The following is a 24,321-nucleotide window of genomic DNA, read 5'->3' as shown; positions in this document are numbered from 1 at the left end:
CCCTGGGCCTGTGAGGGCCGATTCCATGCTAGCCAGGGATGCTGGATTTAATCAATTAAGCGGAGGACAGAGGGTGGTGGTGGGGACAGGGGGAAATAAAAAGTGGAAATACACACACCTGGCCACTGGTTGGTTTCTGGAATGTGTTCTTTGGCTGGGGGCCTCTCGGCTTTAGAACCTCTAAAGCCACCTCAGCCTTATGCAGGGGGTGACCAAATGGGACTCCTGTGAATTGGCTGGGGTGCTAATACCCAGCTAGGTAGGATGTGCCCTGAGATCACAACTCACGTGCTCAGACCTGGCTGTTGAGCCCTCTGTCTCAGATTAGAGCTGTGAGGGGCTGGAGTGAGGAACCAGGTCCCTGCTGTAGCGCATCTCTCCAGGAAAGGATGTTCCTGCCCATTTTCTGGGTGGCACGACTGAGGTAGCCAACATGACCCCTGGTGCCCTGGCTCCCTGCAGAAGGAGGTCACTGGGGCCCCTCCCTGGGTGTGCATCCCAGGGAAGCAGCTCCAGTCCCCAGAGCGCCTTAGGCCCCAGCCTCTGGGCTTAGGGCCCAGGGAATGTCACTGGGAGTCGTGGAAGCCTGTCTGCCTGCAGCAGGTGCCGGGAGCAGATGCTCAGGAGGAGCTCAGCCTGGAGGCCTCTGGTCACACCTGCCGCCTGACCTTCAGAACTTCTTGGAAGAAGAGCCCAGCAGGAGTAACACTTAACTCAGAGGCTCAGGGCTGCGGGTTCTGGCACTGGCAGAGAGGCCCAATGCTGTGCACCGAACTGTGGGGGAGGTCCCGAGCTGCTGCACTCAGCACCAGGATTTCCACAGTCACGCCCAACGAGGACTCTGCTCTCGCTGTCTGGGGGCTACACCTTAGTCACCTCTCTGCTTTCCGGTTCCCAGCCCAGGCTGTGTACATGGTAGGGGCTCAGTGGATGTCAGCATGAAGCTCCCCTGCCAGCAGCCTGCCTTCCTGTGCTCTGACCCAGAGGGGTGATGGGGCAAGGAGGACGCAGCCTTGTTATAACGCTCATTCAGCATTTATTGAGTGCCTGTTGTATGCCTGAGTCTGTGCTAGGCACTGGGAAAGAACCCAGTTAGAGGTGGTCCTGCCTTCCCCACCATGAGCCAAGAGCCTGAGGTGTGTGAGCTGTGGCTGTGTGATCCCAGGCAGGTTATTGAGCCTCTCTGTGCTTCTGTTCCCCCATCTGTCAAATGGGGGCTACCTCAAGGGCTGTGGTGGGGATCTGGAGTTACACCTGTAAGGTACCACCCCCTTCTTGGCACATCGTAGGTGCTCACTCAAAGGCCACCATGCTCCTCAGGAGCTGATGGCCACTGTCTCTGTGGGTGGGGCATGGAGGACTTCTCTTGAGAGGGGATCTTCGTGCGGGGTCTTGACAGATATGTAGGAGCTCACCAGCTGAGAGTGTCTCCATGGCAATGCCCCATCAGACTGCTCTCCCCCAGGTCTGTATTATTTCGGGCCAGGAGTTGGGGTGGGGGCAGGGAGGAACCTGTCTTAGAGGATTACTGTAATCCAGCAGGAGAAGAGGCAGCCTGCACCCGGGCCTGCAGGAGGCTCAGAACCGATGCTTAACTGGGCATTTAATAAGTGCCGGTTAGCCGCAGAGGCACCGTGCCTCTCTGGGCAGACAACGGGGGCAGCAGGGTCTGCACATCCACCTGGAGGACCCCTCAGGAGCTGGGAGGAGACATGTCCCTGGGAAGTAAGGGGCTGAGTCCCTGTCACTTTCCCATTGTCCCTGTTGGTCCCCACATGAAGGAAGTGGGGATGCAGCCGCACTTGAGTGGATGATGCTGGGAGGAGGGCTCCAGCTTTCAGGGGAGGGCTCCAGCATGCAGGGTGTGACCAAATGGGACTCCTGTGAATTGGCTGGGGTACTAATACCCAGCTAGGTAGGATGTGCCCTGAGATCACAACTCACTTGCTCAGACCTGGCTGCTGAGCCCTCTGTCTCAGATTAGAGCTGTGAGGGGCTGGAGTGAGAAAGGTGGACCTGGCCTCCATTTTCAGGTGCCTGAGGGAGGATGTGGCCTCCCAAGGACGGCTTCCCCAAGGTGGTGGAACATGAGGCCATGGCAGAAAGGAGAGTCTGGGCAGATGGAGGTCTGGGTGGGAGCCTGGCATGGACCACACACTAGGGGGGACTGTCATTGGGGGCCGATGGAGAGAGTGGTTTGGTAGAGACACGGGAGCAGTTGTGGGGGGGCCATGGGTGCAGAAAGGTAGGGAGGGACCAGGTCTGGTGGATTCACGGTACCTGGGTCGATGTGTCCTGTGCTGGGTTGGGACACCAGCTCTCTCCCCTTGAGCTTGGGAGAGATGGTGCGAGAGTCATGAAGACTGCTCCAGCCTCAGTGGGCCCCTGCACAAACCTGTGCATGCTGGGCCCACATCTGGGTTTCTTGTGGCTCCTGAGGCCTCTCCTGTTCTCTCACCTTCTCGGCCCTTTCTGGAGCACAGTCAGCCAGCCGTGGGTTGCTGAGCTGTGGGCTGTGCTCTGTCCTGTGCCCCAGCACAGGGATGAAGCTGCTGGCTCTTTCAGAGGCACTGATGGCTTGGGTTGGGATAGGAGAGGGAGACCCAGATCCTTTGGTTACAAGCAGGAAAAACCGAGCCCAAACTGGCTTCTGCCCCATGGAATTAATTGGCTCATGCGAGTGAAAAGTCGGGGGGGTGCATCACTTTCAGGCACAGCTGGATCTAGGAGTCCAACAATGCTGTCAGGGGCCTCCCCGCCCCTCTGGGTGGCTCCATGCTCAGGCAGGCCCCCTACTCTTGGTGACAAGGAGGCCTCAGCAGCTCCACCCCACAAGCCCCAGGAAACTGGAAGAGCTCCCCTTCCTCACTGGTTCTGCAGGAGTCCCGTAGTTGAGTCTCACTGGCTGAACTGGGGTCATACACACTCCCTGAACCATGCGTTGAGGCCAAGGTGGGCCTGGAGCACCCACCCATGCCTGGGGCTGGGGATCAGGGTCAGTCTTTCCAAATCACAGGCCTGTGGGGGAAGGTTCCCCAAAGGCCAAGCCAGACTTAGAGGCCGACGGGCTGGAGGCTGCAACAGACCAGCTGGCCCCTGGAGGCTTAGCAGACCGTGGGGAAGGCACCAAAGGAGGGTGAAGGTGTGTCAGGACTCTCGGCCTTGGTTCCACTGTGTGGACTGGGCACAAGCATCCATGTGGCCACAGGTTATAGGTGGTCAAGGCAGGGGGCCCTCAGGATGGTCCCGCATCATTCATTATGAGGGTCCTCTTGTGAGAGCACCTCCTGCCCCAATCCTCAACCCCCAGCCTCTCCTGTCAGACACCTGCCCATAGGTGGGGTGGAGCTGGAAGGACAGAGACACTGGGCTCCCGGCCAGCTGCAGAACAGACCTGGCAGCAGCTGTGAAACCTGATTGGAAACATGTGGGTTCCATTAGCTGAAATTCCATGGGGTTTACACATGAGATGACACGGAGAGCAGCCTGGGTTCTGCAGGGGAACTGGGGCTGGTTCCATCTAGTGGCTTTGCCTTGAAAAGCCCCATTGTGTAGCTAAGACGTGCAGGACCAGAGGGGGATGGCGGCTGGTGTGTGCTCACGCAGCTCCTGTGGTCACTCAGGGGGCCCCACCCGGGCCTGGTGTGCTACTGCTTCAGCCAGGACCCCTGTGGTCTGCACCAGGCTCTATCCCCAGGGAACCCCCCACTCTGGCCCCGTGATCAGGAAGCAGCCTGGACAACCAGAACTTCCTGGTTCTGCCCATTCATTTGCCCTTGGGCAAACTACCTGGCTTCTCTGTGCCGCAGTTTCCTATTCTGTGGTGGGTGTGAGGGTCGTGCCTATCTCCTAGGGTTGCCTGGAGGAAGACTGGTGGGTTAGCACAGTGCACAGTGCTCAGAAGTGTCATAGCACACAGTGTGGCTGGGTGGGCTGGCCGCCGCCACCGTCATCATCCTTGTTATTTACTAGTGTTGGCACCGGCATCCCCTCGAGGTCTGGATTTGTGCCGGTGTCCCTGAGGGGAATCAGCCCCTGTCCTGCCCTCAAGTAGCTACCTGTCTCATTTAGAATAAAGAGAAAAGACCCCTGGAAGGCCCCCAAGTTTTATCCCCAGAGGCCTTTGACCCTGGCTGGGTGACCCAGTGGACACACGGCTCATCGGGTCCTTCCTGGCCTGATTCTAACCCAAATCCGTCCCCAGCCAGACCTGGGCTGGAGGCGGGCACAGCAGGAAGCCCCAGGTTTGTTGGAGGCCCCTTGGGGTAGGTGTGGCTGCTCCAGGGTCCCCAATCCTACCCTCACTCGGGGTCCCTGCAGGTCAGACTCTGGGGGCCTGAGGAGCAGGACATGGCTCTCCAGGGCTCCAGACTCCCCAGCTCAGAGAGGCCACTAAGGTGCACATGGCAGGCGCAGCCCTACCCTGGTCTCTGCCCCTCCCCTGGGCCTCAGTTTCTTCTTCTGTACAGTGGGGCACGGACCCGAGGAGCCTGGGGACAGCGGTTCCTAAACCAGGCCTCGAATCCCTGGCACCTCCTTTCTTCCTTCCTTCCATGAAGTAGCCCCTGTTCTGCCAGGCCTCAGTGACTCCACCACTGTAGGGACAATGACATGTCAGGAGCGAGTGCTTCCCAGAGCCCAGGCCTTTCCCAGGCATCTCTGGGGGCTGGCACCTGCACCCGGAGGCTGTGACTTGTACCCAGGCGGTGGGGAGGGGTGTCCCCTGCAGCCCAGTGGTACCAGGGTCCCTTTAAAGTGCCCTCCCAGCATGCCTGGCCCTCGTGGCCCTGCTGCCCATGGGCTGTTTGGAAGCCTGTGGTCTCTCTTTTCTGAATCACTTAACACATGTCAGTCTGGAAACCAGAGTTTCAAACCTGGGTGGAGTCTCGGGGAGCAGGTGCAGCCCCTCATACCATCGGGAAAGGTGAAGCCCAGAGACAGGAGCAGAGCAGGGCCTGGAACTCAGCCTCCAGCCTCCTCTGAGGCCAGGGAGCAGTCCTGGAGGGATCCATCACCACCCATGGGCAGGTTGTTTCATCTCTCTGTGCCTCGGTTTCCTCATCTGTAAAACGGGACTCATAAAACCTCCTGCCCATAGGGTAGCTGTGTGGCGGCTGTTAGGATTTTGCTCCTGGTGCTTTCTCACTGCACAGGCCGTCTGGCGTCTCCCCGGGGAGGCAGGACCAGGAGGCAGTGAGTCCTCCTGCTCCTTTTCTGAAATGTCCCTGTGTCATCCCCCTTCACGTTCCCACCGCAGAGCCCTCGGGACTGCCCCCGGATCCTGCCCTCGGCCCTGGCACCCGTGCCCACAGGCGGCTCCCAGAACATCCTGGTGCCTCTGGCCAATACCACCTTCTTCCAGGTAAGTGGAGGCGATGCGGGCAGGGCAGGGAGGAGGCTGGGCACGCAGGCCACATGCTGTCCCCAAGGCCGGCCCACCGCCCATGCGTTGGTTCCTGCGTGGGCTGTGCTTGCTTTCTCTGAGTTTCCAGGTTCCGCTTGAGAAAGCCCCACTCGGGTTGCACAGGGCTGGGTTGGAAAGAGAAGCGGGTGGCAACGGCCAGGCCAGTGGGGACAGCGGGCGGCCTGCAGCTGCTGAGGAAAGCTATGGCCAAGAGCCACCAAGACCCTCCCGCCCTCCAAAGCTCCCCGGGCAGAGTAAGGGCCGGTGGGTGGACATTGGCCATGTTGTGCCCCTGGACAGACCCTCCCTTGGCGGAGCCCACCTGCCCACTTTGTGACTTCCCTGTCTTCCCTGCTGAGCGGCTGGAGGACACCTTGCCCCCCCTTTCCCCACTGTCCAGAGGGGAAAATGAGACCTAGGGAGGAAGTTGGTGGCTCCAGGTTACACCCGCGGGGTTGGACTTGTGCCTAGCCCTGGACTTCCCATCCAGCGCTCTTCCCTGAGACCAGCCCTGTTCCCCGGTCTGGGCTGGGGGAGGGGATGCACCCCGTCTGGGCCCCTCCTGGAGGAGCGTCCTGGGTGGGAAGTGTTGACAAGTCCTGGACGTGTGCCAGCCACCTCCTCCCCAGCTCCCAGGGACTCACCATCTGTCGCTTCCACGGAATAACTGAGGCCGTGACGGCTGTCCCACATAGGGGCCACGTGCTGGGGATATGGGCTGTGTCAGGAAGCCTCGTGGCAGGGGCTGCAAGGGTTGGGCCAGAGCCTCAGAGACAGCCAGGGGCCTGGGCAGGTGGGAAGGGCAGGCTGCCAGCCTGGGCTGCAGGAGTTGAAGCAGGGAGATCTAAGCCCTGACTTGAGTCCTGGCTGATTCTTCCCAGCTGTGTAATGGGCAAGTCTCTGTTCTCCCAACCCCTGGGCCTGCTTCTAGAACACTGAAGGGAGGCCTGGGGTAAGGGCCTGGGCTCTGCAGCAGCCCTGTCAACTGAGCTCACACCCTGGGAGTGCTGGGACAGGCTGGATCTGCTGTCCCAAGGGGGCCGAGGACTCAGGGGATGGACCTACCTCCAGCTTAGCACGGCAGGAGACAATTGGGCTTTTGGCTCTGTCAGCAGCCACTTTCCTGTGTTACTTCTGGGCTAGGATCCCAGAACAGGGGAGCTTGAGCTGCTTTCTCTTCAGGGTGTCACATCTGCCGACGACAGGAGCATAAACAGGAAGTCTTGTCAGTGGCAGCTGGGTTTGCTTACCCGGCAAGTATCTGTTACACTGCTCAAGAAGGCAAGATGAGACTGGGAAATAGAGCCCTGTTTATTCATTCAACATTTATCGAGTACCTCCTGCATACTAATAATAGCAAGCACGTATTAGGCACCTACCATATGCAACCCACTGAGATACACAATCTCTGGTTTCCCCAGCAAGCCTTCAAGGCAGGGAAGCCTGTTGCCATGGTACAGTTAAGAAAACCAAGAGAGAGGAGCAATGTGCATGAAGTTGCACAGCTAGGAAGTAGTAGAGGTGGGACTCAAACCCAGGACTGTGGGAGGTAGAATCTGGGTCCTCCAACTCATTTCTGCTGCCCTCGGAGGTGTCATAGGGGCCTAGGCCCCGCTCCAACCTCCCCGTGGTTGAGGAGACAGGTGTAAACAGCCTGGGCAAGGAAATGAGGGTGGCACCTGACACAGGAGGTTCACAGTGCCCGCCCTCAGCACGCCCCCCGCTGTTCGCTGCTGAGTGCATGATGCAGGGTCAGTGAGCGCAGCCCCTCTTCGAGCGCGGGACTTTTGGGCTGGGTGCTGAAGGCCATGTTGGGTTCTGTGGGTGGTAAAAGGGAAAGGCTGTTCAGGTGGAAGAGCGGGCTTGGGCAGAAGCCCGGGGATGGGAGGGTCTGTGCATGGTAAACAGTGTCCGGTATGTCTGGGGCATGGCCTTGGAGGGCAGTGGGGAGTGGGGCGGCAGGGGCGGTTAAGGATCAAAGAGCCTTAACAAGTGGAGTCTCTCTGGGAGTCGGGACTTTATGAGCTGACTAAAAGGCCCCAGGGTTAGGCATTGGGGGACATTGAAGGGACTCTTAGTGGCATGGTGAGCACAAGGCCAGAGTTCTTGGTGTTTCTGCACTCCCTGCCTCCTCCAGCGTTGGACAGGATGGTCGGGCAAAGGCCTAGCAGTCGGACTGAGCCCCTGGAGGGACCACAGCTGTGGTGTCCTGATGGTGTTGGAGGGCAATGGGTGCTGGCCTGGCTCTCCTCAAGTCCTTGTCCTGTGTTTCCCATAGGGTGCAGCCCTAGAGTGTAGCTTGGGGTTGGAGGAGACCTTCGAGGCCGTGTGGGCGAATGAGTCAGTTGTGCGCTGCAACCAAGTGGTGGTGAGTGGCGGGCTCAGCGGGGATGGGAGGCCCGCAGAGGTTCAGTGCTGCGCCCCTCTTCCCCACTTCCCCATCCCCAGCAGCCCCGCCCTCACCTGTGCCATGACATCCCTCCCCCAGCAGAGGCCCGGACACCGCCCCCGCCCTCACGCTCTTGCCCATCCTGTTGCAGCTGCACACGAGCCAGAAGAGCCAGGTGTTTCCACTCAGGCTCCAGCTAAAGGGGCGGCCGGCCCGGTTCTTGGACAGCCCTGATCCCATGACAGGTAGGTGCTTCCCCCACCCCACATGGCCACAGGGGACTCGGCACAAGGGGTGGGGCTCAGCCTTGGGGGGCTCACTCCAGTGCTCACCACACAGTCACAGATGTCCCACCCCATCGCTCCCCAATACGTACAAGCTCTCATGCCCCAACCCTGCTGCTCTGCGCCTGCTCCATGCCCTGGGCACCTCTATGCCAGTGGCTGTGCAGCTCCAGGCACCTTGCTTTCCCTTGCCTTTCGGCACTTCATTGTCCCCAAATGAAACCAGGGCACAGTCCCTTTACAGAGGGCCTGGGTAGGACCGGATGAGCTATGCACACAAAACCTTGGGGACAGGATCAGGTGTAGTTGGTGCCTCAAATGGTGGTTGGTGTCACAGTTCCTTTATGTACTAAATCAGCTCTCCTGGGGCCTGTCTGCTCATGGAGAGTCTTAGACATCCTGGTGGACATGGGTCCCCACATCTCCACTGCGAAGGCCACCAAGAGTCCTTAGAGCTGTCCCGCACACCTGAAGCCCTGGAGAACCCTTCCTGCTCTCTTCCTTGGGCCATTCCAAGGATTTGAGGCCCTGGGTACCATCAGAGCCCCCTCTTTGTGGCTCTCCTCAAACCCTCCTCCCCTGCACCCTGTGGGAAATCGGGGGACAGTTTGAGGAGAGCCAACCATTGCTCACTGAGAAAACAGACCTACCCAGCCCTGGGTGAATCTCAGCTCTGCCACTCACGGGCTGCGTGAGCATGGGAGAGTCACTCTCCCTCTTTAAGCATCAGTCTCTTATCTGTAAAATGGGCTGATCAGTAGCTCCCACCTGACAGAGTCGTCATGAGGAGGAATGATGTTCATGAGGCTGTGGCTCCAATGTGCTTAGCATAGGCCCAGGGGATTTGGAGAAGAGGCTAAGATCCTCCTGGGGTCCTGATCTTCATAACCAGGACCTGCCACTGGGTGGGACGCCACAGCAAGAGGGCGCCTGGAGGGGACAGTGGTGATGGGGGCACACTCCTCAGAGTGTGCTGACCCATGCAGCCTCCGTGTCTCCCCTAGTTGTGGTCTATAACTGTGCCATGGGCAGCCCCGACTGTTCCCAGTGCCTGGGCCGTGAGGACCTGGGTCACCTGTGCATGTGGAACGACGGCTGCCGCCTGCGGGGGCCCCTGCAGCCCCTGCCTGGCATGTGCCCCGCTCCTGAGATCCGCATGGTAAGCATGCCCCACGCCGGTACGCACGCACACAGTGCCCCACAGGGTCACACAGCCTCTGGACTCGCGAACTGGGGCACGCACCTGGCACATGCATGTAGTATTACTTGTGAACAGAGCAAAGTGCCCCCATGGAGCTAAGGTTTTTATGGGGGAGGCGGACAATAATGAATAAGGAAGTAAATTACACAGAGAAGGGGGTAGGTGTGTGGGGAGAGGTGGCAGGGCCGGGCATGGCGGTGTGGGGTGCAGGAGACGCAGGGGCTGAGTGCCTCTAGTTTTTATAGTGAGGTCAGGGAAAGCTTGCTGATCTAGTGATAACTGAGGACACCAGTGACTCCCAAGCTTTTGTTTTGTTTATTTTTATTTATGTATTTTTTGTCATTGGCCAGTATGGGAACCAAACCTCTGTTTTAAGTTTTAAAAAATCTCAGGGAAGGATTCTGAATGGCTTAGCCCAGGTCAGGTGCCCACCCCAGTCCCAGTCAGCTCTGGCTGGGATGAAGAATCAGGTGATCAGACATGGCCACTGGGAGCTGAGTTCAGTGTCCCCCAGGAAGCTCTCCTAGTGACATCCTCAGCCACACGTGGACTCAGTATCACACAGGCACATTCTCGTTGGCAGCACAGTGACCTGTCCCATGACCGGCAGTCCCAGCCCTCTCTGAGCCTCCGTGCCCTTCTCTAAGCAGTGGGAGGGCAGCCCTGCCAGTGTCCCAGCCTCAGAACCTCTCTCTCCGGTCACCTGGCAGATTGAGCCATTGAGTGGTCCCTTGGACGGTGGAACCCTGCTGACCATCCGCGGCAGGAACCTGGGCCGGCGGCTCAGTGACGTGGCCCATGGTGTGTGGATTGGCAGTGTGGCCTGTGAACCACTGGCCGACAGATACACGGTGTCAGAGGAGTGAGTAGCGGCAGTGCCCTGGGCCCCGCTCTGTCCTCCCCTCCTGGCATGCTGCTGCTCTCCAAAGGCCACTCCCTTCCAGGCCTCCTGGACTTACTCAAGCCATTCCCACCATGCGTCCTGCCGTTTTCTGCTTGGGATGCTGCTCTTTACCCTTCTGGTTCTAGCTTTGATGCCCACTCCTCCAGGAAGCCCTCCATGCTCCCCTGGCCCAGCCCTTCTCCGCATCAGCCAAGCTCTGAGGACAATAGTTTGCAGTTGAGACAGTTTGCGCATTGTTGGCATGGTGTAAACATTTGGGTCTACAGCCCTTAGGCCTGGCCCAGAAGGGGTCAAGCAAGGAATGCACTGAGTTTCCTTTCAGGGGGCCATAAATCAGCCTTGCAGATAAGGCCAGCAGTCTACCAGCCCAGCAAATGTTCTCAGAGATCATCTTGTCCTACCCCCTTGTCTTAAAGTTGCAGAAGTGTGGGAAACTTGTGGAGTGAGGGTGATCCCTTGAGCCAGGCACCAGGGGGGCTGTTTACCAATAGATAGAGAATAGTTTCAGTGATGTGGGTAATGCTACCGGGTGTGTCCCAGCTGAGTGCCAGCCCAGCTGTGAGTGGGAGGTTGGGTGGCTGCATGCAGGAACGGGATGCTTGCACCCCCACGAGGTGGGGGCCTGAGCTTAAGGGATCACCAGGCGGTGCCTGCCTCTCCCCGGGACCTGCTGGCTGCACCGCTGACCATGCTGCCCCCCTCAGGATCGTGTGTGCCACGGGACCAGCCTCAGGGGCATTCTCAGATGTGGTGACAGTGAACTCCTCCAAGGAGGGCAAGTCACGGGAGCGCTTCTCCTATGTGGTAAGGCAGGCACAGCCCCTGTCTAGCTCACCCCTCTGCGCACGCCCCAGGGGCTGACCCGAGGCCTGACCTCCTGCCTGACTTCCGCAGCTGCCCCTCGTTGACTTTCTGGAGCCTGCCATGGGCCCCAAGGCAGGGGGCACCAGGATTACCATCCATGGGAGCGACCTCCACGTGGGCTCCGAGCTCCAGGTCCTGGTGAACAACACAGACCCCTGCACAGAGCTCGTGTAAGCCTCTGGGCCCGGCCTGCCCCTTCCAGCCCAGAGAAACCCTTGGGGTGTGAGCTGGAGGGGCGGGTGATGCCCTTGCATCAAGCATCACCCAGGTCTTAATTGGCTGTTCCCCCTTGGCTAAGCCCCTTCCCTTCTCTGAGCCTCAGTCTCCTCCTGTGGTAAGAACAGTACCAGTGAGTTGTGGGAGGTGCTCTGTGCCTGGCATACAGTCAGTGCTCCATAAGTGATAGCTGCAATGAAAATAATGATGATTGATTGTGCACACTGAGATCCTCTGGCTGGACCAGAGGAGTGGCCAGTGGCAGGGGTGTGATCTGGGGCCTCTTGGTGAAACACCTCTGTCTTCATTATGCACTTGCCGTGTACCAGGCCCCATTGGTGGGCATTGCTAGGGACTCCAAGATGAGCCCAACACAGGCTTCAAGGGGAAGGCAGACACACCCACAGGAAATAGGAACGTGTAGTGGGGCCAGGACTGGGATAAAAGCCAGTGCTTTCAGGGCTCCTGGGGTCAGGAGTCAAGAGAGGAGACCTGGGAAGGTTTTTCAGAGGAGGTGGGATGGAGCAGGGTCAGAGAGGGGAAGGAAGAGTGTTCAAGGTGGGGCGGGCAGCCTGAGCACAGGTGTGGCAGTGGGATAAGGACATGGCTGAGCACTTATGAACTGCTGTTGAAGGGGCAGAGGCAAGGCTGGGCCCAGTGAGGAGGCTGGAGCCCAGGCCAAGGGCAGGGGCCTGAGCCCCAGGGTGCTGGGGCATGGGCAGTAGGAGGCGGGTCCTGCTGACGCCGCCCACTGCCCCCCAGGCGCACGGACACCAGCATCGTCTGCACTGTGCCCGGGGGGGCCCTGGCGGCCCCCGTGCCCGTGTGTGTGCGCTTTGAGCGCCGAGGCTGTGTGCGCAGCAACCTCACCTTCTGGTACATGCAGAACCCAGTCATCACGGCCATCAGTCCCCGTCGCAGCCCCGTCAGGTGAGACCCGGGCCCCGTCTGTGCCTGGCTGGCCCTTGCTCTCGGGGGCTGAGAATGGGCTGATAGGAATTGCTGTCCCCCACAGCGGTGGCAGGACCATCACGGTGGCTGGCGAACACTTCCACATGGTGCAGAATGTGTCCATGGCTGTGCACCACATTGGCCGGGAGCCCACGGTAAGGGAGCCAGGGACCAAAGGGGGTGAGAGGGGTGGACGGGATGTGGCTGGTGGCCCTGAGTGACCAGGCCTCCTCCCACCACCTCTCCCCATCTCTCTGCCTCTCTCTGTTTCTGTCTTGCTGTCTCTGTCATCTGTCTCTCTGTCTCTTTAAACTGCAATCTCCCCATTTCTCCATATCTGTCTGTGCATTCTCCATCCCCACCATTCACCCCGGCCCTCCCCACCAGCTCTGCAAGGTCCTCAACTCCACCCTCATCATCTGCCCATCCCCCGGGGCCCTGAGCAATGCCTCAGCACCAGTGGACTTCTTCATCAATGGGCGGGCCTATGCGGATGAGGTGGCGATGGTCGAGGACCTGCTGGACCCTGAGGAGGTGCAGCGGGGCAGCAGATTCCACCTGGACTACCTCCCCAACCCACAGTTCTCCACAGCCAAGAGGGAGCGGTGGATCAAGCACCACCCTGGGGAGCCTCTCACCCTAGTCATTCATGTGAGCACTGGTGGGTGCTGGGCAGGCGGGAGCCAGCAGGTGGGCTCAGCCACGGCCTCAGTGAGCATTCCTCCTCCCCACCCACAGAAGGAGCAGGATGGCCTGGGCCTCGAGAGCCACGAGTACAGGGTCAAGATAGGCCAGGTGGCCTGTGACATCCAGATCGTCTCAGATAGAGTCATCCACTGCTCTGTCAACGAGTCCCTGGGCATGGCTGAGGGGCAGCTGCCTATCACAGTGAGTGGACAGGGCACTGGAGGTGGAGGTGGGCCTGGCCCCCAGCCCTGGCCCATCTGCTGAGCATCTGCCCCTCTCCCAGTGGTTCAGAAGTCACCAAGCATTTTCATGCTCAATAGCTTAGGCAAGCAAAGCAGCTTTATTCCCTCACTTGACAAATGAGGAAACTGAGACCCAAGAACTTAGTGACTTGCTCAAGGTTAGTGATGGGCCCCATCTGAACTTGATGGGGCTGGACTTTCAGAAGAAGTCACCACCATCCCATTTGCTGTCCCACCTAGAGTCTGGGCTGCCAGTCACCACGTAGAGTCTTGGAGAGGAGGGAAGCAGGAGGAGCAAAGAGGGGCCTAGAAAGTGGGATCTTTTCTGCACTGTACCTGCTTGCATGCCTTCTAAGATGGGGAGCTCACTCCCTCCCAGACAGCATGCACAACCCTGGGAAAGCTTGCTTTCACCTGCACCCCAGTCCCTGTTCTGATCTCTGAGTCCTCACACCTCACCTGCTCCCCTGGTTCTCGGACAGCCCTACAGATTCTTGGGGACAGCTGCCAGGCCCCATGAACTGCCCTGCCTCTGGTTCCTCCACTTTTCCCCCAAGGTTATAATAATCACCATTCCCTATACTGAGTCTTACCCCTGTGCCAGGCCCAGGACCAAGATTTTGACAAGCATCTCCTCATTTAGGTCTCATAGTGTCCCCAGGAGGTGGATATAGTTATCTCTATGTTATCACTGAAGCTCAGAGAGGTTAGGTGACTTGCCCAAGGCCGCACAGGTAGTGAAGAGAAGAGCCAAGAAGTTCATCAAGGAAGTCTACATCTCCCTTCCCCTACCTCTGTGCAGGTCCAGGTAGGGAACTTCAACCAGACCATTGCCACGCTGCAGCTAGGGGGCAGTGAGATGGCCATTGTCGTGTCCATTGTCATCTGCAGTGTCCTGCTGCTGCTCTCCGTTGTGGGTAAGGAGCCACGCCCTTGGGACACCTGGGAGGCCAGGCCTGCCCACCTTGCCCCCGTCCCTCTGAAGATTGGCAGATAGGAGAATGCAGAATGGGCAAAGGGCACAGCCCAAACAAAGACTTGGAGGTGGGAATAGGTTGGGCACCCAGAGGTGGGGGAAGGTGTGTCCCAGCTACAATACAAAAAGAGGGTACAGAGGGGATGTTGGGGGATACACTGGGCCCAGGCCATGGGCTCTGAATGCCAAGCAGAGTAATTTGGAACCTTGTTCTCCAGTCAAGAGGGAGCTACTAAAGGTACTTAGGAGAGGATTGAGGGGAAACCCACCCACATGTCTGGTGGGCTATGCCACTGTTAAAATAATGGTTATAAAAGTAACACTCAATGTAGCAGAAAAGCTGGAGCCCTGGTGCACTGCTGGAGGGGATATGAAATGGTGCAGCCACACTGGAAAGCACTTGAGCAGCTCCTCAAAGTGTTAAACACTGAGTTACCACGTGACCAGCAATCCCACTCCTGGGTATCTGCCTGACAAATGAAAACATACATCCACACAAAAACTTGTGCACAAGTGTTAATACAGCAGCATTATTCATAATGACCAAGAGGCAGAAACACCTAGATGTCCATCAACTGATAAATGGATAAATACAATGCGGTATGTCCATACGATGGAATATTATTCAGCCATAAAAAGGATTGAAGTACTGACACATGCTACAACCTGAATGAACCTTGAAAACATTAAGCTAAATGAAAGAAGCCACACGAATGGTCACATATTATATGATTCCATCTATATGAAATTCCAGAATAGGGAAATCCACAGAGACAGAAGGCAGATGAATGGTTTCAGGGACTGGGGGGCACACGGGGGGGAGGTGAAGGGAAAATGGGGAGTGACCGCATGATGGACCCAGGTCTTCTTGGGGTAGTACAAATAAGCTAACATTCGACATTGGTGATGATTGCATAACTGTGAATATACTAAAAACCATTGAATTATACACTTTAAATGGATGGATTACGTGGTATATGCATTATATCTCAATAAAGCTGCTTTCTAAAACTGAGTATATTTAATGTAGAAAATTTTAGAGAAAATTGGAAGATAAAAGGAAAAAGTACCCATCATAAACACCCTGTATATTTTTGAATATTTTCTTCCAGTCACTTTCTAAAAATACTACCTAATAATTTTAATATATTATATATATATATTCCCTTCCCCACCCCAGAAAGAGATTATAATGTAAGACTGCTTCATAACCTGCTTTTAAAAGTTTTTTAATTCCCATGTACCACCTTGTCACTGTAGAAGGAATAGAAAATGCTAAAAAGCAGATAGAAAACAGAAATCACCATAATTCCCTTCCCTGGGGAGAGCCACTGTTAAGCACTATTTTACGCACACACACGTTTCTTTCTTTAAGAACGGGGATGGGGGGACAGTCAAGTTGTTCTGCTGGCTGCTCCCCAGCCCTCTGCCCTGTAGAGCTCAGCCCACGGGCAGGGAGGGCTGAAGGGCTAAGGGGGCCTGGCACCTGCGCCCCACCCTGCACAGAGTGGCTAGAGCCCAGGCCAGCGGGCAGAACCTCTCCAGACCCAGGCCCTGCATACAGCAGGTGCCAGTCAATGCTTCCCAATGGGAATTGACCCACCTCTCTGCTGTCCACAGCCCTGTTCGTCTTCTGCACCAAGAGTCGCCGCGCTGAGCGCTACTGGCAGAAAACCCTGCTGCAGATGGAGGAGATGGAGTCTCAGATCCGCGAGGAGATCCGCAAAGGTAGTGCGCGGGCACCGTGTGGGCTGGGGCCTTGGCTTTCTCGTCTGGGGAATAGGTTCGCAGTCCGCTCACAGCTGCCTCCCGTCTACCAGGCTTTGCTGAGCTGCAGACGGACATGACGGATCTGACCAAGGAGCTGAACCGCAGCCAGGGAATCCCCTTCCTGGAGTATAAGCACTTTGTGACCCGCACCTTCTTCCCCAAGGTCAGCCTGCGCCCGCGCCTCTGCCCACACTGACCACTACAGGGGCTCCTCCACATCTTTGGGCCATGCCAGCCTAGAGGGCACCTTTGTGCAGCACAGGCTGCTTGAGCAGTGCAAAGCCTTCACACCTGTTCAGGGCAGTCCCGGCCATACACTGGCCTGCCAAGGGAGGGGGCCCAGGTTCTCCCCAACTTCCATTCTCTGTTCACTTGATGTTTAACTGTCCGTACAGAAGCCAGCTGCTGTCCCCACTCCCCTCCTGGGTGCTGGGCTTGCCTCTCCCCTCACTGAAGCGGGGAGCAGAGGTGGTCAGGACTGTCGCAGGCCCCACGGTCCCTGCCAGCCTCTCTCATCTCTGGGCCCTTCCCAGCTGCATTTCTCTCGGTCTCCATGAGGAGACCCCCTCCTCCTATCCACTGGATTCTGCTGCATCCTTTCCATGCCTTGCATGCCTCCTCTTGCTATTCCAGGGGCCTCTGCCCTGTCCCCACCTTCCCTGGCCTGTCCAGGTGTTTGTGCCAGTGGCCAGCACACTCCCTCTTACCCTCTCCATGCTGTTCCCCATGCAGCATCCAAAGCAAACCCATGTCTGACTACATTGCTCCTCATGAAAGCCTCCAGTGGTCTTCCAGCCTCAGGGTGGAGCTCAGACTCCCAACGCAACCCTATGTGGGGAGTCCTCATCAGCCTCTCTGCCTCACCTCCCCCATTCCGCACTAAGTCCTTTTTGCTTCCTCTTAAGCTTGGTGCCCTCTTGCATTGCCATACCTTGGCTCTTGCTGGGCTCCTCTGCCTGTGACACCATCCCAGAGCCCTCTGGATGCCCACTCACTCCCCTGGAATCCCACGGCTCCCTGGGCTTGACCCACTGCCTCTTATTCCTTTGTATGGAGTTATTTCTATGTCAGTTTCCCCTAGCAGAGGCCCCTTTCTGTTTGGGGTGACCTTTGCATGCCAGTCGGGGGAGTCTCAGCCCTGCTGAGATGCTGGGGCTCTACTTCTGCAGTGTTCTTCCCTGTATGAAGAGCGTTATGTGCTGCCCTCGCAGACCCTCAACTCCCAGGGCAGCTCCCCGGTGCAGGAGACCCACCCCCTGCTGGGAGAGTGGAAGGTGAGTACCCCCCCCCCACACACACACACATGTTCACTCACTGGGCTGCTTCAGGGCCACCCTGCCTCTGCCTGGGCCCCACTTTCCAGCTCATCTAACCATTCATCATGGGGAGCTAGGAGGCCTCTGCCACTGTAAAATTCTGAGCCCTCCATCCCAGGTGGCATTCAAGCAGCCATTCAGGGTATTACAGACCTCCCAGGCCAAGAAGAGAGGGCAGAGGACTGGGTCTCCCTGTGCACCCTATTCCACCTGCTGCTCAGAGCATGGAGGTGAGAGTCCCCCCAACACTGGGATAACAGGTTACCTCCAGGCAGAAGGCAGCCACCATTGAAAAGTAGTGAGCTCCCCATCCCAGGTGGCATGCAAGCAGCCACTCATGGGATCATAAGCACTGGCTCCTAGGCCAGGCAGGGGCACTGGACCCCTTCAGACACCCAGCACTGATTGCTCCTGTAGATCCCTGAGAGCTGCCGGCCCAACATGGAAGAGGGGATCAGCCTGTTCTCCTCGCTGCTCAACAACAAACACTTCCTCATTGTCTTTGTCCACGCACTGGAGCAGCAGAAGGACTTCGCGGTGCGTGACAGGTCAGGCTACAGGGGCTCAGGTGGTGGGGAGAGGGGCCTGCATGAGGCCACACAGCCAGGTCACAGAACCCCGCCCTCACAAGGCTGGGCATTTGTAAATCCCATGTCCTCTGGCAGCTGGCATCGCCAAGCATCAGGCCCTGGGACTCTGGGGCTCCTGAGACCCCTGGTACTCTTCCCCCTCCAGGGCTGGATGCCCAAGACATGGGTTCACAGGCACAGTGGTTGCTGTGGACATTAGAGAACGTGGCCCTTACTCCAGGCAGATTCCAGCCCCATTCACTCTATCGGCAGGACCTGCCCTCACAGCACACCCGGCATCACTGGGTCAAGTGACAAGGCAGTGACAAGGTCCTGGGGCCCCAGGACCCCGATGCTGCGTGATCCCCAGACTGCAGGGCTGTGAGGTGCGGCCATGCTGATGCCTCATGCTGCCTGCAGGTGCAGCCTGGCCTCCCTGCTGACCATCGCACTGCACGGCAAGCTGGAGTACTACACAGGCATCATGAAGGAACTCCTTGTGGACCTCATCGACGCCTCTGCCGCCAAGAACCCCAAGCTCATGCTGCGGCGCACCGAGTCTGTGGTGGAGAAGATGCTCACAAACTGGATGTCCATCTGCATGTACAGCTGTCTGCGGGTGAGACCGCCTGACAACAGTGACCCCACTTCCCAAGCCTTCCCTCCATAGATCCGATATCATTACATCCTCGGGCTGGCTCTGCCAGGAGGGGTTGTCATGTCCTTTGTGCACATGTGGAAAGATGGCTCAGAGGGGGCAGGGACAGGCCCATAGGATATTTTATCCAGATGTGGGAACTGAGGCTCAAACAAGGCCTGGCTGGCTCACCACAGGGCTCAGAGCGGGCCTGGGGCAGAACAGAGGCTGTATCAGGGGCCATGTCTCAGTACGTTGTTTTCTGTCATCCGACCCTCCCCGATGTATCTTTGGGCCACTCCTCTAGATTCAGGAGCTAAATCAGACCTCGGCGCAGTCCTTGAGGCACTCCCAGCCTTAGGGGAGAGCTGTGGAAACAGAAATTATAGTAGGGAGTGGTAAATGCCATACAGCAGAGCTCAACCCAGTGAGGTCTCTGACCTGGCTGAAGGGTTCAAGGTGGCTTTCTGGTGCAGGTGATCCCATGCTGAGACCTGAGGGCTTGGTAGGAATGAGCCTGGTGAGGAGTTGGGTGGGGAGGGTGTTCCAGGCATGGGGTGCAACATGAGCAGAGGCGAGGAGGAGGGGATGTTAACGAAAGCAACGGAGCCCAGTGAATCTGCTGAGAGATCAGGCTGGAAAGGGCGGTGAGGCCAGATAGTCAGGCCTTCCGCATTCGGCCAAAAGAGCCTCCGTGAGAGTTTTTCTGCAGAACAGGAGCTGCTCAGCCCCTGGTCCTGTCCCACCATCCAGCTGCCCTGCAGTGGCAGAAGCCAGAGGGTCATCTGGGGATCACAGGAGAGAGGCAGAGGCCTGGCTGGAGCCCAGAACCAGGGCCTCAAATGTCTTGGGTTTGAGTCTGGTCTTTGGCACAACCCAGCTGTGTGACCCTGGGCAAGTCATTGCGTCTCTGGGCCTTGATTTCCTTCTGTCAAGTGGGGCCTCTGCTTGTGAGGCCAGACAGCCTGGAGGAATCCTATGGATCCTCCTGAGGGAAGTGGGGAGTGCGGGTGGGCCTGGGGATGTGCCTTTGGGGCACCTCAATCTCTTGCTGGCTGCCTCATTCTGGGCCATCAGGGCTGTGTTGGGGACTACAGGGGCCACAGCAGACTCTGAACCTAGCTCCCTGTCCTCTTTGTGAAGCCTCAGCTGGGCTTTCCCCTCTGAGCCTCTGTTTCCTCCTCCAGAAAGTGGAGCGTCAGTGGCTCCCACCCCCTGGACCTGGAGAATCTGATCGGGCAGAGCCGGCATGTACCTTCATAATTGTTGCCAAATCTGCCTAATACTATGACGTACTTTATTTTTTCTTGAAATCAATTCACCATTTCAACTTAAATATCCACCATAAATGGAACACCTGGGTCACTTGCCGTAGCAATGACATGAAAATCAGCCGAAGCCTGTGGGTGGCTGGGTGCACTTTATGAAACAGGGAGATTGGCAGGAGCAGGGCTGTTGAGCCCTGGGTCGGCCTGAGACTCTCCATAGTTGTCAGGCTGTGATTTGGGTTATTTAAGGCTACATCTATGTTCTGGTTCCACTTAAACTTACCCTGGGAGGCTCCACCTTAGTAGAAAGAGTCACGGGCTCAGGAATCAGCAGTTCTGGGCTTCCAGTTCAGCTCCACCACTTCCCGGCTGGGTGACCCTGGGCAGGTAGCTTGCCCTCTCTGAGCCTCAGCCTTGTTGGCTACACAGTGCAGACAATACCTCAGACCTGGAAGGGTTGCTGGGGTAATGAGACGAGTGCACCTGCCCACAGACAGTGGTGTTTAATAAAGAGCAGCGTGGAGTCTGTGAAGATGCCCTGCAGCGGGGGGAGGTGGTGTTGGCACCGAGGTCCGCCGGAGGATATTACACAGGCAGCCATGGAGGTGTGGGGAGAAGGGGTAGCAGCACTCCAGGGGAAGGTCGCAGCATGGCCAAGGGCGTGGGGCTGGAATATGGAGGATGGGGCAGGGAGGGGCTGAGCTGGGCAGTCTGGGCCTTGGCCCCTGACCGCCCCGTGCCTGCCCCAGGAGACTGTTGGGGAGCCATTCTTCCTGCTGCTGTGCGCCATCAAGCAGCAGATCAGCAAGGGTTCCATTGACGCCATCACCGGCAAGGCCCGCTACACACTCAACGAGGAGTGGCTGCTGCGGGAAAACATCGAGGCCAAGCCCCGGGTGAGCCCAAGCAGCGGGCGGGGCTGGGTCAGTGGACAGGGACCGGTCTCCAGGGCGGGCTGGGAGGGTCCCGTGGGCCTGAATGGTCCTTGCCTCCAATCTTGACCCAGCCTCCCTGGATAGGGCGTTGCTTCCCAGGCTCCAGTGTGTCCCTGGTGATGGCTCACTAACTTCTCTCTCCCACCCTCTCGTGCAGAACCTGAATGTGTCCTTCCAGGGCTGCGGCATGGACTCTCTGAGCGTGCGGGCCATGGACACCGACACGCTGACGCAGGTGAAGGAGAAGATCCTGGAAGCCTTCTGCAAGAATGTACCCTATTCACAGTGGCCACGTGCGGAGGATGTTGACCTCGGTGGGCAGGGGCCAGCGGGTGGATTCAGTGGGGGTGGCCTTGCCGTGGCCAGAACACTTCTTTCAGTGATCGCCTGTGCATTAACAGTGGCCCTGGGACACTAGATGATCATATGAGGTCCCCATCAGCAAGGAGTTCTTATCTGCAGGAAGCGAGTCCTGCAGCATGAGCAAGCTGTGGCAAACAGCGTTCAGGGAAAGCTTCCCAAGGGAGGGCACGTGGCTGTGGGTTTTGAAAGATGCGTAGGAGTCTTGGTTAAGCCAAGAAGCTGAGGCCATTCGTTCTTAAGACCACTGGCCTTTCCTGAGTGCCTGCTCAGTGCCAGGCCCTGTTCTGGGCACTTGGGTGTTATAGTGAACAGGCTGACACAGCAGTTGTCCGTACAGAGCAGGGAACTCCAGGTGGCCCACTGGGGCTGGTGTGCAGGGGCAGGAGGCTGGGCAGGTGCTCTGTCACCCAGCGCCTGGAAGGGCAGAGTTGGGCACTCAGGTTTTACCCAGAGGACGGTGGGGAGCCATGGAATGTGTGCGGCCGCTTTCACACGTGGTGCCTTTTCTCATTTTGTCCTCAATTGTGACTCGAACAAGCCTGGGGAGCTCCTGCCTGTGCTCACCAGCCTGGTGCCTTCACTTTGTACCACCATGCTCTCCCCCAGCTCTTTCTTGTCCTCCCCATTTTACAGAAGGGGAAATAGAGGCTCAGAGAGAGGCCTGGCTTGCCTCAGGTTGCACATCTCCCTGTGTGGCCCTGGCACTGACGGTTTGCTCCCTGCCCCGCAGAGTGGTTCGCCTCCAGCACGCAGAGCTATATCCTGCGGGACCTGGACGACACCTCGGTGGTGGAGGATGGCCGCAAGAAGCTTAACACGCTGGCCCACTACAAGGTGAGGCCTCCAGCCCCACCCAGCCCCGCCACCCCCACCCACCCTCGCCACCCCCACCCACCCTGACCTCTGACCTCTCACCTCGGCCTCTCTCTTCCTGTCAGATCCCTGAAGGTGCCTCCCTGGCCATGAGCCTCACAGACAAGAAGGACAACACGCTGGGCCGAGGTAGCACCAGTGCATGGAGGAGGGAGTCTAGGCCGGGTGTGGTGGGGCCTTCCTTCCCACGCCCCAGTGGGGAAACTGAGGCACCAGGCAGCCAGCGTGAGCTGTGACCCCCTTGGTGGGGTTGGGGCCGGGCAGCCTCCTCTGACCCAGAACTGCTTGCACAGGGCCTGCAGCCAGGCCTCCTCGAGCTGATTTCCTGCGGGCAGCTGGAGAGACGCCCCGGGAGGGCGGGATGTGGTTCCAAGAGGTCTGGGTGGCTGCCAGGCCAGAAGGGGAGGCTGGCGTGCCCAAGTGGGCTTTGGGCTGTATCCCTGCCTCAAGAGCCCCAGCCGTGCCCTCAGACACCCCAGGCCACGCTGCCTGGCTGTCAGGCCCAGGTTCCCCTGGGCCTTGGGGTCCCCTCCTGAGGTTGAGGGTGGGGTCTTGGGTCTCCTAGCAGCCTGTGGGGTCTGGGCTGGCAGGAGCTCTGGGCTTGGGGGTGGGGTGGGTGAGGGCAGCCATCCCTGCCTGTTCGGGGAGGCTCCTCCCTCCTCCCTCCGTGTCTCTGTCACTGTGTGTACGTCTCTCTGTCTCTGACTCTGCCTGGCTCTGTGTCATTCTCTGTGTCCCTTTGGATCTCTCATTTCTTTCTCTCTTTGCGTTGCTGTCTCTCCCTGACTCAGTCTCTCTGTATCTCTGTCCCTCTCTCTCCCTGTTTCTCTTTTTCTCCCTCTTTCTGTCTCCATGTCTGTTTCTCTCTCTCTGGTTGTCTCTCCCTCCCCTCCTCTCCCTTGTTTATTTATCGTGTGTTTTTCCTCTCGCAGTGAAAGACTTGGACACAGAGAAGTATTTCCATCTGGTGAGTGCCCGCCTCAGGCCCTGGGGGAGCCAGCCCCTTGCTGGGTGTGGCCTGGGCTTTCTGCTGCCCTGGGCCTCTGGGGAAAAGTGCTCCCAGGCCCTGGGAAAGGCTGCTCTGGGGGAGTGGGGATGGGGCCCACAATCAGGAGGGAACCACAGCCCTTGTGTGCCAAGAAGCTTGGGCAGAGCCAGGTGCCCATGGGCAAAGGACAGGCCTCCCACGGGATAGCTGAGAATGTGCCTGGCATGGGCGCTGACCACTGCCCGGCCTCCCAGGTGCTGCCCACAGATGAGTTGGCAGAGCCCAAGAAGTCCCACCGGCAGAGCCACCGCAAGAAGGTGCTACCGGAAATCTACCTGACCCGTCTACTGTCTACCAAGGTGGGTCCAGCCTCAGTCTCCCCTCTGTGCAGTGGTGCAGGGCCCCACTCCACTCAGAGAGGCTGGCATTCCAGGGTCAGCCCTGCATGGGTTCCTGGAAGGTAGGAGGTGTGTGAGTTCTTCCTGCTTCCCCTGTGGGGTTCAATGAGCTTTCAGGGCAAGAGACTGAGGGCTTGGGGCCCCACCTAGGGAGGGACTCGCCTGCAGCCAGGAAAGATGAGGCCCTGAGGGGTCAGTGATGTCCTCAAGTCACCCAGCTGGAGTGGCAGAGTGGGCACCCTGCAGCCTACATTCTACCACCAGTTCTCAGCTCTGTGCCTCAGTATCTTGATTAGTCCTTTTGGCACCCCTGCAAGGTGAGTTTCACTAACCTATTTCACAGACAAGGAAACTGAGGCCTGGAGAAGTTAGGGGACCAGCCCAATGCTACATGGCTTCCCCATTCACCAGCCCGAGCACTGTAGGCTTCCCAGAGCCATCGGGAGTGCCACCCTCCACACATGGCCCCAAGCTGACGGTGGTCACCCTGCTCCCCCGCAGGGCACGCTGCAGAAGTTCCTGGACGACCTGTTCAAGGCCATCCTGAGCATCCGTGAAGACAAGCCCCCGCTAGCCGTCAAGTACTTCTTTGACTTCCTGGAGGAGCAGGCTGAGAAGAGGGGGATCTCGGACCCCGACACGCTGCACATCTGGAAGACCAACAGGTGGCAGACGGGCAGGCAGGCGGGGAGGGCTGTGCAGACCCCATCGTATCCTTGGGGTGGCTGCAGTGTGAGGGTTCAGAGCCCAGTCTCCAACCCCACCTGCCTGGGTTCAGTCCCTACTCTGCCACTTCCCGGCTGTGTGATCTTGGCTGAGTGACTTAACCTCTCTGTGCCTCAGTTTCCCCCAGCTATAAAACAAGGGCAATAAAAGTAACCTGCCTGAATTGTAAGGATTGAACAGAAGAGCATGCAGTAGGCATTATGGGTGTTGCCATTTCCATCATTCTCCCTCCATCCCTCTCGGTTGGACACCATCAGCTCCATTTTATAGATGAGGACACTGAGGCTCACAGAGATCAAGATCACACAGCCCTCAGGATGGCAGAGTCAGGCTCAACCCCACATGATCTGAATCCCATAC

At 58.1% G+C, this 24,321-nt stretch overlaps 1 protein-coding gene across 1 annotated transcript in view; it reads left to right on the top strand.

Annotated features, from left to right (window-relative positions):
• PLXND1 (plexin D1) overlaps positions 1–24,321 on the top strand; it is a 51,605-nt gene that overhangs the window by 23,371 nt on the left and 3,913 nt on the right. The window contains exons 9-32 of the mRNA XM_063113916.1: positions 5,258–5,362; positions 7,683–7,772; positions 7,945–8,038; positions 9,082–9,236; positions 9,989–10,140; positions 10,887–10,986; positions 11,077–11,216; positions 12,025–12,192; positions 12,278–12,368; positions 12,601–12,864; positions 12,952–13,101; positions 13,945–14,059; positions 15,739–15,846; positions 15,939–16,051; positions 17,058–17,162; positions 17,622–17,752; positions 18,194–18,392; positions 20,428–20,574; positions 20,771–20,927; positions 21,707–21,810; positions 21,915–21,978; positions 22,782–22,816; positions 23,092–23,196; positions 23,737–23,900. Coding sequence (XP_062969986.1) covers positions 5,258–5,362; positions 7,683–7,772; positions 7,945–8,038; positions 9,082–9,236; positions 9,989–10,140; positions 10,887–10,986; positions 11,077–11,216; positions 12,025–12,192; positions 12,278–12,368; positions 12,601–12,864; positions 12,952–13,101; positions 13,945–14,059; positions 15,739–15,846; positions 15,939–16,051; positions 17,058–17,162; positions 17,622–17,752; positions 18,194–18,392; positions 20,428–20,574; positions 20,771–20,927; positions 21,707–21,810; positions 21,915–21,978; positions 22,782–22,816; positions 23,092–23,196; positions 23,737–23,900 — 3,056 coding nt within the window. The remainder of the gene's footprint in view (positions 1–5,257; positions 5,363–7,682; positions 7,773–7,944; positions 8,039–9,081; positions 9,237–9,988; positions 10,141–10,886; positions 10,987–11,076; positions 11,217–12,024; positions 12,193–12,277; positions 12,369–12,600; positions 12,865–12,951; positions 13,102–13,944; positions 14,060–15,738; positions 15,847–15,938; positions 16,052–17,057; positions 17,163–17,621; positions 17,753–18,193; positions 18,393–20,427; positions 20,575–20,770; positions 20,928–21,706; positions 21,811–21,914; positions 21,979–22,781; positions 22,817–23,091; positions 23,197–23,736; positions 23,901–24,321) is intronic.

Source organism: Cynocephalus volans, chromosome 11 (assembly GCF_027409185.1).
Source record: "Cynocephalus volans isolate mCynVol1 chromosome 11, mCynVol1.pri, whole genome shotgun sequence".
Taxonomy (NCBI): Eukaryota; Metazoa; Chordata; class Mammalia; order Dermoptera; family Cynocephalidae; genus Cynocephalus; species Cynocephalus volans.
Note: the sequence above shows the minus strand (reverse complement) of the source record. Positions and strands in the feature narration are given on the sequence as shown.